This window comes from Labrus bergylta, chromosome 17, assembly GCF_963930695.1.
Source record: "Labrus bergylta chromosome 17, fLabBer1.1, whole genome shotgun sequence".
Classification (NCBI taxonomy): Eukaryota; Metazoa; Chordata; class Actinopteri; order Labriformes; family Labridae; genus Labrus; species Labrus bergylta.
In genome coordinates, this window is record NC_089211.1 from 16559769 (window position 1) to 16577638 (window position 17870).

Here is a 17870-nt window from a genome sequence, read left to right on the forward strand (position 1 = left end):
GGGAGGTTTAAGGCACGCCTCAGCTCTACCTCTAATCCTGTGTCTAGATTAACCAAAAATCAGGTGAAGAAAATGAACCACTTGTAGGTAACAAAGTGGTACATTGTGGAGTGATTCTTTTTACTGACATATTGCAAATCATTATATTGCGCATTTGAAAGTTAAAGCCGTTGTTTCAAAACCAAACTGTCATTCAATTTAAGATATTTCATACTGAAGTTTGAGGGATATTTCATATTAGATGTCTTCATTAATCTGATGTCCAATAAATAATCCTCTACTAAACTTGTTATTTTTTCACATTTGATGAAGTCTATCCTTTGAAATGAATATAATGAAAGCCAAGTTGGACGGATAACTTTATTACCGTAAAATCTGGTGTATAAGACGCACTTTTAATACCTATTTTTTCGTCTTAAAAGTCGGCTGCGTCTTATACACCGGTGCGACCAATATACCAGCATAAAATACTGAAACACGAGCCGTCATTACAGCGGGTGCAGCAGCACCTATCACTGCGACCTGACGTGATTAAAAAGCCATCCCCATTCATTGTGTATTGAAAGCTGAGTGCACGCTGTGCTGGGAAAGACGGCGACACAGACCAGGCTGGCTGCGCGACATTTTTCACATCGTTTCTTCCTCACGAGGTCATAATCATGCATTTACAGAAAACAGCGGTATATTGTTCCGTATTGTAGCTAGTAGGAGCGCAAACTCCCAAACGTGAAAAAAGACGGGACTTTAAGAGCGACACAGCTGCACAGAAAATGCACGTTGTAGACATCGCTGAACACAATATAAATCATCACGCAGGAAAACAGTTTAAACTTGTTTTTCTCTATAAGAGACCTTCCAAACAGGGTGCGTCTTATATACCGGTGCGACTTATATTCCGGATTTTACGGTAATTTGATCTCCTTTATGTTCATTTATTTGTTTTGGATTGTTTGGGACATTTATTGAGACATTGCTTTACTTAAAAAAAACAAATCGGTGCTATCAATCACAGTCTTAAAAGTACACAAGAGGAGGTGGAAGTGCCTGTGTTTGTAGTTGTTGGGTATAAACTTGAGATTCTTCAAAGCCATTAAACAATGGCAGGATACTGCAGACTGCACAATGTAATTTAAATTACATTGCTGACTCCTGATCTATTCCCAACAACAACACCTCTAATCTCACAGTAACCTGCATAATCCAGTGTGACACTAATGAAAACAACAGAGCCCAAGAGCCTGACTCTAGTTCACTCTGCATAACCTGGCTGCAGGAGGTCTATGCTGACGGGAATATAAATGTAGAATTAATTCCAGCACAAAGTAGGATTAACACAGGAGCTTGTGTTTTTACAATGGTGGTTTTGAACTAAGTTCATTTATTCATTACTTCTAAATGCATTTCTCTCTTGTGTAAATTAGCATCATTGATTTTCTAAACTATAATGTAACCGTGTCATTTCCGAGCCAGTCACACTCATACTGTCTTTACTGCTTCACTTCAGTCGAGGTTTTGCAGCAGTTGCAGGTAAATCAGGCTTTGTGGACATTATGCATTATGCTTGTCATTATTTGTAATTATGACTTCTCTCGGTCTGTATGCTTGTTTGTGGTGTCATTTCTCTTTTACATGTTTGAAATCAATTTCACTTTAAATCAAATGACAGAACACAACATCTTATGTTTTACATGAACCCTGAACCATACAAGGCAAATGATGACATTAGTCAACCAGTTGGGATTTATCTACGTCATTAAATTTATATTCATAGGCTGTAAAAGCAGCAATTAGGATTAGACAGTCTAAATGACATGTGAACAAGAGAATACTTTAACATTAATTTGAGATTTGTTATGAAATAAATAGCTATGTGTAGGGAGAATGGTTGGATGGGAAATACCGACAAAGCACTAGCAAATAAAACGACCAAGAAAGAAAAGAAAAGAGAAGATGAACAGACAAGAAACACAATGGTGACACAGAAGGACATGACAGACAGGAGATTGTACTGTCTGCTCTCACCACCTCCTCCTCATTCAGAAGCAGCATCTGACAGTCAGCTACCACACAGTACTTCGGGTTCCACACAGTTTGCTCTTCATAGGAGTGACCGCGTGACATCCAGTGTCTCGATGGACACCTCACATCTAGAAACGGGGGGGAAAAAAGAATCAGACGAAGAAAAATGTCAGTTTTGAAGCCGGATAAAGGACATAGGACACTGTCAAAAACTTTTAATTGTTTCTTCACTTGATGCATATGAATGAAGAGAGATGGTTTCTAAAGTAAGATTCTTAACAAGGAGAGACGAGGGATGAAGTAGGCAGAATAGAAATAAAGAGGACATGTTTTGTTAAATTGGTTCTTCATCTCCATAAAAAAAGACAATAACTCTTCAATTCTTTCAGGTGACTGTTTTGTTCAGAGGATGCCAGAAAAATGTTCTTCATTAGAAATGTCACTGGAGAGTTAATGGATGCTTTATGTTTCCTACTTTATTTCCCTTCAATCTTTCTGTAGATGTCAGGTGAAAAAAAACCTGTAAAACAGCCGAGACAGGCGTAAATTGGATTCTCCTGCTTTTCCAATGATGAGCTGACATAAATCTCAGGAAAGCAATACATATGCTTTGTTCACACAGAGAAATGAAATCCATCAATTCTTACACATGGGTTACTGTTACAGAGACACTGTGACTACATCAATCAACACAGAGCCTAATACAAGAGTTTCCATACAGATCTTTGCTGTAAACCTTTATTAGCATCCCAGGTATTTTCTGCTGACTCAGTACAACTTTCTGACAGCAAGCACTTTTCAATCCCAAGTGTTTCTCAAATGTTTGTTGATTTGATTGTGTCTAGTTCAGCCAATGTATAAAGCTAATGCGCCTTGAACGCTAGTTGCCACCCGACATTAAAGAGATGAAGAAAAATACGACGAACAGCTAATCATGTCGCAGGGATATGGGTTGGTGGGCTTACAGACGTTTGGAGCGAAATGGAAACACAGCCAAAATGAGCGATAGCGACACTGAAGAAAACGCTGAGTGTACCAGCTCCAAGCAGGGAGAAAACATCATCGTTAATTATTTACAGATATAACTGTGAAAAATGCTCAATCTATGCATCACACGAGGCACAGAACATTTCAAAACAGGGACAATTAAGTGTATTGTATCTTATCATACGGTATCATATTATAATTAATCAAATTTGAAGTGGAAATGTTTTCTTTGTTTTCTTCAAAGGAAAATCCAATCTTGATTGCAGACTTTGAGCAGATCCTGAAATAAGCACGGCTTCAGCTTTAGACCTATTACATAATTAAAAATGTCTGATAGGAATTGATCTGTATCCTTCTTATTTGTTCTATACAGTTCGTTCTTCTAGCAGTAGGGTTTTATCTGTGTAAAAAGAAAGACAAAATTGGGAGAGAGGATATCAAATTATCAAGTGTTGCAGAATATCACAGGACACTTTTTTTTCATACATTCCACAAAGAATTTTTGACTGTGTGAAGTGCCAGTAAAACATCAACACTTGTCGCGACACTGTCATTGGTGTCGCTTTGATCATTATGCAGCTCCATATCCCAGGTAGCCTCATCAACTTGTCATTAGGCTAAGTCACAGGTACACGGACGCATTAATGCACAAACACGCTCACATACAGATAATGCTCATGGCATCTATCTGAACAGCTTACAGTCACGTTGTGGACAGGGGCAGGTCAAGCACACACACTTTTCCGTTCAGCAGTGACACATTTTTCATCCTGGTGTTAATTAGATTACACATTTCAGAAACCAAAAGCTTTGGAGTTATGAGAGTGGGACAAGAATGAGAAAGGCAAGAAAGACTGAAATTAAAAAAGTTCAGACGGATTCAGCTTCACAGGGGTGAAAGTAAGAGCTCATCTGTGATGCAGATGGAGTTAATCTCTTGAACAACTTGGCTGTTCTACATTAACAGTATAAGAAAGAAAGCGAGAAACAAATCAAAGACACTCAATGTCCTGAAAAAATGCATATACCGTAAAATCCGGAATATAAATCGTACCGGTATGATCGGGCACGGTCACACTGGCCATCCGTACCGTGCCCAAGCACGCTTCAACGCTAAAGTCCAGTTCGTTTGACCAGTGTGACCGCTCCGTATCGTGCTCAGGCACGGTACACTTCATGCACGAGCACAAGCATGCGGGTAAACAACACTGACAGCCTTCATTATGGAGAAATCCAGAGTTTCATGTCTGTGTCTGATTAAAATGGCTTAAAATAAGCTGCAAAGTCAGTAAAGTAGCTGTCATGCTCTGTGTTTTTCTCTGATGTGCAGACGCGGACTCGACTGTGCGTCTCTTTTTCTCTCTCTCTCTCTCTCTCTCTCGTCCTTAATTTGTATTAAGACGTTATGTACAAGAGGTAATCGTGCTTAGGCACAGATAGTCCTGTGTAGTGACCGCGGGCCGCGCCGGCCAGCGGGGAAATGGCACTGTGGGGGGGGGCAATCGTGCTTGGGTACAGCACGGTCCAGTGTGACCACGCCCTAAGTCGCACCCTGCTTTGAAGGTCTCTTAGAGAGAGAAAAAAAATGTAAACTGTTTTCCTGCGTGACGATTTATATTGTGTTCAGCGATGTCAACAACGTGCAGTTTCTGTGCAGCTGTGTCTTCTTTAAGTCCCATCTTTTTTCACAGTTTGCCCTCCTACTAGCTACAGTACGGTAGTTGAGCTCTCAGCCTGCAGAGAAAGTTTGATTTGATTATGACCTCATGAGGGAGAAAAGATGTGGGAAAAGTTGTGCGCCTGCCTGGTCTGTGTCGCTGTCTTTCCCAGCACAGCATGCACTCAGCTTTCAATACACAATGAATGGGGATGGCTTTTTAATCACGTCAGGTTGCAGTTAGTGGCTGCTGCACCCGCTGTAATGACGGCTCATGTTTCAGTATTTTATGCTGGTATATTGGTCGCACCGGTGTATAAGACGCAGCCAACTTTTAAGACGAAAAAATAGGTATTAAAAGTGCGTCTTATACACCAGATTTTACGGTAGTTATAATTAAGTTACACAATGCACTTCACTTCTCCAGCAGGTGTTATATAGAACTTATTGACTTAGATTGACGAACAGACCTTAAGACATTTTGCTGATGTGGTATAAATTACATAGATTTCTTTCTCATGGCCTTGGTGATTTATTGATCAGGCTTGACAGATACATATCCTGCTGTCAATCAATACATCTACTACCTGGGAGCTGCTGTCCCAGGTAGTAAATGGTCGGTCGGTTGATGAGGGAAATACAGCATTTCAATTTCCACTGTATGAAAATAGAGCCGCTGTCCAAATACAAGGCTCTAAAAGGCCAAACAGCTCAGTCTAAGATGAAGACTTTTTAATTAAAAAGACGGAATTACGAGCACATCTTGCTTCCTGTAGAAAATATGACACATGGCTGAAATCTGCACAGCTTGTACCACAGAAGTTTAAAAGAGCACATCACTGGTTAATTTAATTGGTTACAACCTTATCAGTTTTTAACGAAGTTATGTATATAGAATGAAAAACATCTGAAGCTGTTGAAAGTGTTGCTGGGATAAAGTTCAGCATATTGTTAGAAGCTTGTGTACTTCTGGCGGCTAGTGCCATCTTGTGTTGTCTACGTTGGACCAGAAGAACTAAAGGCTTCTTCAGCTTGAATTATCTCACTAGTTTTATTTGTATTGCAAACTGACCATGCTACAAACAGAAATGCAGCCTACATTTCAGTGTAGACAATGAAATGGATAGTTTTTAAGCATTTTGGCTTATCTTGATGTTCAGTCTTATTTAGTTCTGTATTTGGCCGTTTTGTTTCCCTGTCGCTGTTTTGCACAGCAGAGACAGTAGAAATGCAAGATGGCTCACTCCATGACAGGGAGGGCATGACAGAAAAAAAAGAACCATTTGATTCTGTTGTGGGTACATAAACAGTGTTACATCCACTCTCTGACACGTCTCACTATTATGTCTCAGAAAACACAAAAAGCAAAAGGGACTTCTATATTACAAAAGCATAGGCAACCACAAAAAAAAAAATCACTTTGAAACAAGAAATAATCATAACTTTGCAGCTTTTTAATAAACAATACTTAATTGGAAAATGTTTTATACTACTTAATCATCCTTCAACAATTTTGAATTGCCGTTGATTGTAAGGCTGTTATGTAATCAAGGACATTTTGCGCTTTAACGAATAGCAGGGAATGAGACCACAGATCATGTTCATCTGGTGAATGAGAACACTGATGTTTGTGTCCATGACAGCAGGGTGTCATGGCTGAGTGTGCTTCACTCTGTTTGTGAAAGATAAGGACTGTTCCAATCAGATAACAGCTTTAGATGCTCCACTCTAGCACTAGCAAAAAGCTTAACCACATTGTATTTGCATACATTTACATGCATGCTATTCTGCTTCCTCCTGTGTCTTATACACTGGCTAACTGAGATCAATAGCTGCACAGCATTAGCATTTTATTCCCCCTGCATCAATAGCTATACACTGCAATATGACAATAAAGCTCACCTTTCACTGGCTCCTGCAGAGTCAGGTATTGATATAGGAAACATAAAAAAGGTTAATGGTATTAGATCAATATTTGAAATTTGAAGGAAATGCCTCCAAGATTGTGATTAAAATTTCTGCTTTGCTGTCCCAGCAACAGAACACAAAGTAGTATGTTAGTGTCAGAAGAAAATGGGACACAGGATGTGATCCAATATGGGGCTTTAGAGCAAAGCACGAACACAGAGTGTGAGTGTATAAAGGCGTTCCTGCTTATCTAGAAAACAAAAAAATGGGAGTGAAGTGATGATTTGTTTGATCAATTATACCATTGCTTTTCCTGTCATACAAAAATAAAGTGTTTAAATGAACCTTTAAATTACCATTGAATTGCAATAGCTTTTATTTCAAATCTGTCTCATCTTTATCTGTTTTTCTTGCAATGTTTGACATTAATTCCGGCTCTTATTTTGAAGGCAGGTTTTCTACTGACTTTTCTTTACACCAAACATAACAAAACAGATCAGAAATGCTCATTACCTGTCTTGCACCTGGCATAAACTTTAAAAAGGTTTTCTGCTGACGTTAAGGACATGTCTGTACCAGTTATTTGTCCAAAAATGTCAAATAAACCGTGCACATAACCAAAATAATGTTCAGCCTGCTGAGGGATCGGTGATGTGAGACAGCTGTCACCATTACTCTCTGTTAGTAGAGACTCTAGACAACAGAGAATTTAGTACTCTGCATCAAAAGGTGTTCACATTTATGCCAGGTTGAAATGCTCTTCGTCTCTCTCCCACTCCAGCATCATTGCAGTTTTATAAGCATTGTATTTATATTGAATATTCAGCAACCTAAGTTCTTGGTTAAAGCTTTGTTGCATAAAAAGCTCCAATATGCCAAAGTATTGTAAAATAATACACAATGATAAAACATATATAAAGACAGGGTAAAAAGTGGTTATTGGAACATTGCTATGTACATGTCAACGAGTCAGAGAGAGACAAATAAAGAGTTCATTTTTAACAGTCAGAATTGAGTCAACGTGTCATGAAAACAGCATTTCAAAACTGTTGTCCAGGACTGGGGAGGGTTTGATAAAAGGGATATCTAAATCTGACAAACGTTTGTTTCCTTGTGTGCTGTCTTTAGGTCTGCTGTCACTCCCACCAGGCATTGTGGGTATGCCAAAGTTTTGTTTTAATTCATGTTAAGAAGCAGAACAAGAGCCATCGCTGCTAACATTTCAGATGCTAGTCTTGCGGACCGTCCACGGCTTGTTGACAAACAGGACACAGAAATATGACATTATTTCACTTATTCCGTCGACAGTAAGCGTAGTTGAGTGCTGTCCCTCGGTCAAAAAAATCCACTTTAATCGAATAGAATTTAGAACATGATATGGCAATTTTTGAAGACATTCAAACCCCCCTCCGTGCAAAGACTTCATTTTACCGTAGCAGTAACAAAATTACCAAGAGAAACACAACTTTTAACTTGATCGAGATTGAGTGCAGTTCTCTTTTCACTTACAATATTACCTGCTGACGAGAACACCCTTTCAGAGCATACAGAGGTTCCTGGTACACTCAAATATTTGTTGCTATTAGTTTTTGTCGGTAACATAAGAGGCATCAGCATTTATTTCAGTCTTTTCATAACTAAATAAAATCTCCTCACAGTATGTCCCCCTCCCTGCAAGCTTAAAAATCCCCCCCATGTGAAGAAATTAGTGGGTAGAATTCCCTCCCAATTGAAAAAATTAATTTCAGGCTGTGCAAGTGATAAATCCAGCCTTTCTGCATGTCTTTCTCGATACTCCAGCATGCTCTGATGCAGTTTTGAGAGATTGAGAGCCCCTGGATTCGCTGTGCTGCCGATTGGAAGCTTCATCTCATTTGCAGCACTGCAAAGGGCACGAGGTAAGCCCACATGCAGAGCCGCTGATTGAACTTCCTCTCAAAGCTTTCTGGAAATGCCAGTCAAGCAAATAAACGCCATGAGTTTGCCTGGCACCTTTAACTTCCTACTGTCACTAATAACATCTTAGGATACAGGTACAACATTGACAGTGAGGATGCAAATGCACGAGCTCTTATTGTCAATGTTGTAAATCTCACTAATCCAAAACTGTCAAGTATCTATCTTAAATAGATGGCAGCAATAAATGCACTGTAGGAGCAGAGAGATACTGCTGGCATGAGACCAGAAGTGCTGTGTCAACCAGTCAATAACACAATGGAGCAAGATAGAAGAAGAAGTCAGTATTTGCTGCTGCTGCTTTTGACCTCTTCTGCATTTATATTAAGCTTGAGCAGTTTTGTAGCTCCTGGTCATTCATTAAAATTTAATCTGCATTTGCAGCCCTCAGTCAAGTGAGGAAATGATCAAAGATCAGTGTTCTACATATGAATGAAGTCGAGCTCTGGAAGCAGCGTAACTTTACTTGCCAAGCACACAGTGTTACACTTGTGCAGAAATGATCCAGGCAACAAAAACTGAGGTTTTGCAACAACTACACAGGTTATCTAAAATGACAAAAGACGACATGTACCAACTAGTAGTGTTGTGATAAAACAAATTTAGATCGTGAAGGACTAAAATGTGTTGAAGATTTCCCAAAGCACAGATCGTAGAATAGGGCTACAGTGTTCATTCTATCATTTAATGCGCATGGCATTAGAATTCATAGCTGAAAATGAAAACAAAACTTAAGAGCTAGGCTGAAAAAAATAACTCTGTTTCAGAATTTTACAAACAGATGCAGCACAAGAAATGATTTTTTTGCAGTTTGCACTGTAAATGTTTACACTTTGGATGGTGACAACAAACCCTTCTAGTGAGCCCAAGAGACATTAAACGTACAATTTTACACTAAAAAATGGATATTAATTATTTTTTTGTTGTTGAGTACTTACATTACCTCAAATATTTCCAACATTTGTCAAAGCCAGAGAAATATGTAATTTCATAGTTGTGACGTGACAGCAGCCATAACAAAGCCGCCATGACAGATACATGTTCATCGTTGTTGTGGAAAAAAACAATGTTACGTCAAACAAAATGGGAACTTTTATTGTGAAAACATGTAGGAAATAGAATGTGTTTATTATTGAAAGAAAGCAGCTTTAGCGGAGCTACACTTAGCGGTGATTCTCGATGACACTGTTGGGACTCATCTGTGTTTACATCTGTTCCTTTAATCACGAGTCACCAACACAGCCCCCTTCTTTTAGTCATCTTGGACTTAAGGCATCAGTTTAAACACACCTTTAGCAGATTTTTATCCGTGCTGCGGTCGGCTAAAGAGGCACAAGGCCAAGCCGTTTCAGCCTATCACTGTAAATACTGACACGAGGAGCACTGTGGTCTGAGCATGCAGGACCAGCTGCTCTGCTCATTAAATGAGCAAGCACAGGACCGGGATTCAATTGACGTTATTTTCTGTCACAAACCCCTCTGTTAGCCTACTTTACTTTTGTTTACTCACCACCGTGGCTGGTAAAACAAACTCACTCAACGCTGCGCAAAATACCTGCATTTAGCGGTTGGCAGATTTTTTTCCAACCCTCATCAGCATTGTTTATGTCCTGTCTCTGCATCGATGCATCAATTGTACTGCATCGTGATGCAGCGATGAAAATGTACCTGATGTAAACTAAAATAGATTTAAAGATAACTAAATCATCATTTTAAAGCAGTGCAGAAGATGCTCAATTGTTCATAAAAACGGATCAGAAGACATTTTTGGTGTTAAAAATGTTCTGTGGGAGACCTCCATACGAGTCGCGATGCCCAACTCCGCTCGTCACTCTTTAACTTTAAAACAGGACTCTTTCAATCAAAAGAGCACTCCACAAGGTTTATTTACGGAACAATATACCGCTGTTTTTCTGCATTTCTAAATGCATGATTATGACCTTGTGAGGGAGAAAAGATGTGAAAAAAGTTGCGCAGCCAGACTGGTCTGTTTCGCCATCTCTTCTGAGCAGATCGGATTACTCTTAGCACAACTCACACCACAGGATTATCTGGCAAAATAACTATTAAAACATCTGGACTTTGAATCAGCTTGATTCTCCACTTTACAGTACAATTTCTGAAAGGGATTAACTGCAATCATTTGGAAATTATAAGGAAAGATAATCATGTGAACAATGTTTATATCTTAAACTGTGAATTTTGGAGAATGTACTTTAGAATTTAAGGGATTTGATATCAAACAAACTGTTTAGAAGCAGACCATGAATATCTGAAAGCAGAACTATCGGTCCGCAAGGATATCAGTGTTTTATTATGAAACCTCTATTCTTCAAAGTGTTAGGAATTACATTCCATTCTCTCCCTCTTGAAGGCTTTTAGTGGGCTAAACTCATTTTGAATGGAACGGGAGCTACAAGTTATGTTCTAGATTCCTGTGTTTGTTGGGGATTTATTTCTACTCTGCAGTCCCAGGTTACCTCCTGCAGTACATCTTTTAGTTTTATTTAGCCCATTGTGGTTTACCAACAACCTCTCCTGTTTTTCTCTGTGCACACTACAGTTATTTTAAAAGGATACTTTTACACCCTCTCAGGTGAGCAAGAATTCCTACCTTTCCTTTCTTTTCCGCATTAGAATATTCACAGTGAAGTATGCCAATTCACATTGACTTCATGTCCATGTTGGTTGCTCTTTCTGTTCTCAGAGTTATGGGTGAAAATAACAAAACAATGGTCAGCTTCAAGGTGAGGCATTGTTTTCGAAAAAGGTTTTGCGAAAGGACAATCTTCCAGAGAAATGTTTTCTTTCAAGGCATCTTTGAAGTACGTTTTTACTGTAACAATTCTAATTTCCATTTAAGGTAATTGTTACACATCCTTTCTACATAATGATGTTACCTACAAAGAGAGGGTGGCAATAGCTCAGTCTGTAGGGACTTTGGTTGGGAACCACAGGGATCGCCAGTTCATGTCCCACTGCAGACCAAATTATGGAAGTTGGTCTTGTGGCTGGAGAGGTGCCCTTGAGCAAGAAACAGAAGCTCTGGAAGCAGCGTAACTTTACTTGCCAAGCACACAGTGTTACACTTGTGCAGAAATGATCCAGGCAACAAAAACTGAGGTTTTGCAACAACTACACAGGTTATCTAAAATGACAAAAGACGACATGTACCAACTAGTAGTGTTGTGATAAAAACAAATTTAGCAGCTTGTTTTTTTTTTTTGTCAGAGCCCTCCATAGCTATGTGTGTCTTTTTTTTTTTTTTTCATACTTAGGAAAATACCACATATCTCAAGAAATGTCTGCCAGTTCTTTTCAGGGCAGTTTGGCTCTCTGGTTAAGACCTTTTTGTATCCAAACTGTTGTAGAAAACGTGCCAAGGCAATCAGAAAGTGTACTGTCATCAGTATGGAAACCAGAGAGGCATGCAGCAGAAAAGCATAACGAACAGAAAATGCTGGTGAATGTTGTTCACCTCTCTGTTTCATGTTGTTAACAAGTCGGTTCTCTGGCGGTTCAAACTTTTTCTCGCATTAACTTCCTGTGAACCTTCACATTTCTGTCTTGCACTCACACACATCGTGCAATGCCTGCTTGCCACCTGCTATTGTCACTGCTGCAGGCCAATACAACACACTTGAGGCTAAATTATTTCTTTCCTGTTCATGCTGAGACTGCACTACTAATAACGCCCATCTGTCTGAGCAGCCCATGAGGCAAACTGTGCATCTTTACCACCTAAGAGCTGTGCTGCTGTGTAGTTGGTTTGTTCACATATTAAGTGCAGCAACATCTGTGACGTGAATCAACCCTGAACCGCAGAATTTACTGATAATGATTTCACCTGGGAGCTCAGCGAGGGGTGACAGACAAGGAGTAGGAACAAGAGTGATGTTTGAAGTGTCACTAAATCACACCAACAGGCAGGCACAACAACATTTCAATTTAGATTCTGACTTCCTCCAAACACCATGGTGCAACTGTAAGTCACAGTATTTTTGTCTGTCAAACGAACAAAGCTCAACTGTGAAACTCTGGAAAAGTTTTGTGTTTTTAAATAAAATCACTTCTATTTCAACAGGGCAAACAAGCCTCACGTTAAGAGAGAGGCAGAGTTAGAGAAAGGGATCTTTGTATTAAAACTGTTGGATTTTTTTGTTCGTTTGTGCTCATCTATTAGATTGCATGTAGAGTTTGGCAATAAAAATAAACATTAATTAAAATGAAGTTTTGAAATGAATATCTATTTTCATTTTAAAATAAGTATTGAAGCCACACTGACATTAAGCTTTCTGGGGGCCAGTTTTTCATATAAAGAGTTCACAGGTAAAAGTCAACATGGCAAAAAAAAGAAAAAAAGCGACGAGTGTTCCCCTTAAAAGGCTCCCGAGTCTTCTTGAAGTGGTTCCATCTTGCAGCGTCCAACCTCTAAAAACCCACTATCCGCTTCAAAGTTTATGTAAAGAGTGTGGCAACTGAAAGCAGTAGCATGATTAATTTATTCCTGCATCTCAAACATTGGCACGCAACAGAGAATAAAAAGAGTGTACCAGAGTAAGTTGTATAACACAACAGCAGCCCAAAAACACCTGGCAAAAAGCATTTAACAGTAGCGCCATCAAATCGGTTCAATTTGCTATTTAAAACAAAAAAAATCATACCACAAAGTTCTGTCTGTATGTTGTCTTGGATTCAACATGGTAAATAGCACTGTGAACCTTTCATTTGAGTCACCTGTCTCTATGAAACACTATCAACCATTTTGCAGGCACAGAGGTCAAATAAAAAACTATTCTCTTGACAATCAAAAGACTCAAGATAAAATATTCACCTGACAACTTGGCCAAGGACAAGAAACCCTGCCAAAATTGACCAATATCATAATCTCTGATTGGGTAAAGTATAATTCTATGTCACAATGATATCAAATGTATCCTTTTTGTATGTGTTTGTGTGGTTTTGACGAGTTCCTCAGACTTTCTGAAGCAACGCAAGAGGAGATACTTTACCAAAGCATGCTGGGAAATGATCTCCCTGACACAGCCCGCCCCAAACCCAAAACAAACAAAATTACATAAATGCAATGTCAAATCAGAAGCATATCAGGAAGTTGTTTATACTGGTTGTTGAACCCCAAAACCTCAGTTTAGCTTTAAATCCTCAGAGTCATTCAGAGTTAAAATGAATACAAAGGAAAAAAATAAACATTCACCAAACAAAGCCGTATTATTTGCTGCTCTCAGGTTTTGTAGTTCCCAGGCTCTCTTTAAGTAGCTAAATGAGTTTGATGCAGTGCAACACTAGAATAAACAAGCTCCTTGTATGACTACCAGGATTTGAAATGCATTCATTCTTACTAGTATAACCAAACTTTGAATTAAGTTATCTTTAAACAATGGGTTAAAATGTTAACTGACTCCAATCAAGCAAGTTACATAACTGGTTCCCAGCACAGTAATCGACAGGTTTTTCCTCATCAGCCAGGACAATTATCAGCCTTCGCAGACCAGGCACAGCATATTTTGACAGACTTTTCCACTCTTTCACAAACCAAGTTACTTGCTTTGATCTCTCACTTTCCCACCCTTTCTTTAAATGTTTTATATGCACATCATTTCCATAGCACTCTGCATGCAAAATCTGTTCCAACAGAGGATCCTAAGACAACACTCTTTACAGTCAGTTGTAGCATATTGCAGACGATATAAATTAAAGAAAAACAAGCTAAAGTAGCACAAGCTGTGTCACTGTATCTAGGTCAGAAGAATGCAATATTCTCTAGCCAATATGTACTTTTCACAGCTGCGCTTAAGATGAGGCAGTCATAGTATCAGGAGCTACTCTACCTTCATGCACTCCTTAAAGCACTGCCATCACCCCTTAGAGAACAACACATGTACTCATGGGCATATTAACAGGAAAACACACAGGAAAAATGCATAATAGACAGATGAATACAGAGAGGGAGAGTGGGAAAGAGTGAGAAGCAGAGAAACAAGAAAATATTGTGACACTTAACAGAGAAAAAAGATGGATAATTATGCGGGAAAAGGGGATTGATGACAAAGATATACACATCTTTTTTTGCATTTACCTGAAAGGGAATCAGAAGACATTCTATCTTGCTGCTGCATCTTGAGTGTTGGCTCCAGTGTGAGACTGTGTGTGTGTGTGTGTGTGTCCACAAGCTGAAGGGAGTGAGCGCTCCAGCACGCCTCACTGTGTGTTTTGATGACGGAGTCCGCGTAGCAGCTCAGGGAGCAAGCGACAGAGCCAGGAGGAGGGTATTGGAGAAGGCGGAAAGAGCTTCTCTATAACCTCGCCAAGTGCCTCCAATCTCGTCCTAAATTTCTCTCATTCTCATGTTCTGTGAGTGTTCACGCAAAACACATGTTGTTCAGATGGTGATTTATGAGGCGCACGCGGGGAGGCAGGGGCATGGGAGGAACACGGGGAGGGGAGGGAGCCGTGGAGGTTGAAAAAGAGGAGGTTCTGAGGAGGGAAAGAAAGCAATCACCTTTAGTGTAGGCTTACTCATTCAGGCACTGAGCCATTACTCTTCCCTCCCCTCCATGTAACCTTGCAACGCACAACGCTAAGCCAATTCAAAGCTTACATGTACCACAACATCTGTTACGATGTGTAAGATCTTATCATTATAGGAATTTACAGGCTTAAATGGAAAAATGCCACCATGGACATGAGAAAAAGGATAAGCCATTTAGAAACACTACCACATTAGATCTTCTCGTCGCCCCCTAAAATCAAACTAAAAGGTTTTTTTGGGGGGGTTTTGTGGACTGTTCATTTATGGGCTGAAAACACAATTAAGTTTTGACTGAAAATAACAAATATGTTTATTCTTGGATGTATTAGTCAAAGAATCTTAATAGTGTTGTTCTTGACCACTTAAAAGATGATTCAGATTCTTCTTTGTCACTTGATTAGAACCAGGTAGCAGTGATTTAACACCAGAGCTGGTGTCTCTGTGTCTATGCACAGAATCTAGCGGTAGAACATTGAAACTACAAATAAAAAGCACTACGAGTGTCACAGCACGCCAGAATCAATCTCCACTTAGATGCATGTTCCAAGTTTTCTTTAATTAAAACCCCCAAATAATTGATTTGTCAAGTTTGAAACAGACGTGTTGCCTAAATTTGTTCCAAAACCTTAAAAAAGACCACTGGGACAGGCGTTTGAAATGTTACATCATGGCTCATTTTGCCTTATTAGATGATTTAGCAAACTGTGCGCTCCGCACTGAGCCTAATCTCAAACTTCATCTTTGTCTTTTCTCCTCTGACCTGTCACCTTCTCTCATGCAGCATTTGTTCTTTTGTTAGTAACTTCGACTAAGTGAAAAGACTAATAATTTAATTGGATCACAGAGCGAGAGTTACTAACCATATTTTATTTATTTATCTATTTATTTATTACCGTTTTTTATTCAACCTCATCCACTTACATTTCTGTTATAAAGCGCCTTTTCTTTTCTCTCGTATTATTCCACCGAGGTAAATATGTTCACGTGGTTTTTAAAGAGGTGTGTTGTTACCATAAATAGTTTAGTGGAGGCGTTTCTGAACGCAAATGTCCCCGAACATGCACAAGCCTGCTGTTTAAGAACATGTGGGATTTATCAACACTGATTACCAACCGATGTGCGTACGATCACCGTCCGCATGTTTGATAAATACAGTTTTTTATGTACTTAGAAATAGAGGTGGGCGATGTGGGAAAAATATCATATCACAATTTTTTTTTGTTGCAAAATCACGATCACGATTTTATCACGATTTTTTTCATACTGATCTTTAGACAAATTTGTAAGTTACTGACCAGTTCAACCAAACTTATTTCCCTGTATAATGTTTTTAAATGCACAAAAACTGTGCTGACAAGTTTAGTCTATTTGAAAAACATCTTTGTAGGAGGTCTGGAGGTCTCTCACCCAGAACATCTTTAGCAACAGAAATGTCTTTCCCTCAATTTGATCGATATTTATGAACAATTTGAAGGTTTTCCTCACCACTTTGAAATTATGACTTAGTTATGTGTCCTCTTGTCATGTTCTTCAGGAACATTTTCACGCAGTGATGCATTCATTTAAAAACATGTAGACTTCAAGTTCTTGTGTTTCTGTTCTATTTTAGCCCTGCAGAGTTCCTCCAGCTGGAGCTTCAAACAGGCTCTGCAGCCTTTGTTGTTTTTTTATGACATCATTGGACTAACTTTAGTTTTGTTTACATGTAATCAAACATATTCTCATTCTGTGACACATGATCAAAGTAAGTTTTACTGACAGAAGAGTTTAATTCATAGAGGGGACGGGACATCGTTGACTGACAGACAGACAGTCACCATGGTTACTCACTCTCACCTGCCTCCCTAGAAATTCGGTTTATCACAACAGGTAAGCTTCAGGTGGAGAGGCTTGATAAGTAACTTTTAAAAACTGAGAGAGAGCAGAAAACACCGACAGCACCATTTTTAAACACCGGGGTTATATCTCTCATCACTGACTGTCTGACTCTCTGCAGACTGTTCATGTCTCTCCGGCTCGTTAAACGGTTTCTTGTGTAACTATCCGAGATGTAAACTTAACTTAAAATCCTCATTAAGCAGTAATTCAGATCAAAGACGGTCAACCCTTCACTTCTATTTATTTATTTATTTCTTCTTTATTTCGAACGATTAAAAAAATAGATGAAAATGAATAAACACAACATGGCATTTGATTTTTTTTTTTTTTAATTAAAGGGCCGCAGCCTTCTTGTTTTTTCAGTCCGCCAAATGATGGCGCCCTGTGCGGAAGGAGGGGCTGGCACGAACATGACGAAGCTAATTCATTAGCTAGCCAGTAAGATAATAAACAATAGTGTTCAACTCCTGAAAGAGCCATTTATTTCTGGTGGTAACAGTAGCTAACTAGCTCCTGTATCTAAAACACAGGCCGTCATAAACATATTACCGTATGAGGGGGGTGACGAGTGCAGACACAACACCTGCTAGTAAGTGCTACCTTTCAAATTAAATACTACTTAACTTTCACTCACCGAATAAATACGAAGCAAAGACTTCCTGCACGGTCTGTCTGTTGTTGTCTGTGTGCAATTAACAGGAAAGCGTTCCATATTCTGTCCAATATTTGTATTGGTAACCCTACCACAGGCAACAGCACCAAAAAAACAACCAGGGGTTTAAGTTCAGAGGCTAGAATACTCAGTGACGACACGTCATCTGTCACTCATTAGTGACCACGCCCCTAATTAAACATAAAGCATTAATGTAATTTAAAAGAAGGTATCGCTTGACACTTTCCTTTGTCGAAAGTTTT

General features: G+C 39.2%; 1 protein-coding gene across 3 annotated transcripts in view; it reads right to left on the reverse strand.

The window, feature by feature from the left end:
- Positions 1 to 14745, reverse strand: part of LOC109984448 (disabled homolog 2-interacting protein-like) — a 158924-nt gene extending 144179 nt beyond the window's left edge. For 2 of the 3 annotated variants that reach the window (XM_065965886.1, XM_065965885.1), the window contains exons 1-2: positions 14625 to 14745; positions 2023 to 2147 (exon numbers count right to left, since the gene is read on the reverse strand). In XM_065965886.1, the coding sequence (XP_065821958.1) occupies positions 2023 to 2147; positions 14625 to 14664 (165 nt within the window). In that variant the 5' untranslated portion in view covers positions 14665 to 14745. The remainder of the gene's footprint in view (positions 1 to 2022; positions 2148 to 14624) is intronic. The other variant, XM_065965887.1, reaches the window with a different exon arrangement.
- Between the last annotated feature and the right edge of the window lie 3125 nt (positions 14746 to 17870).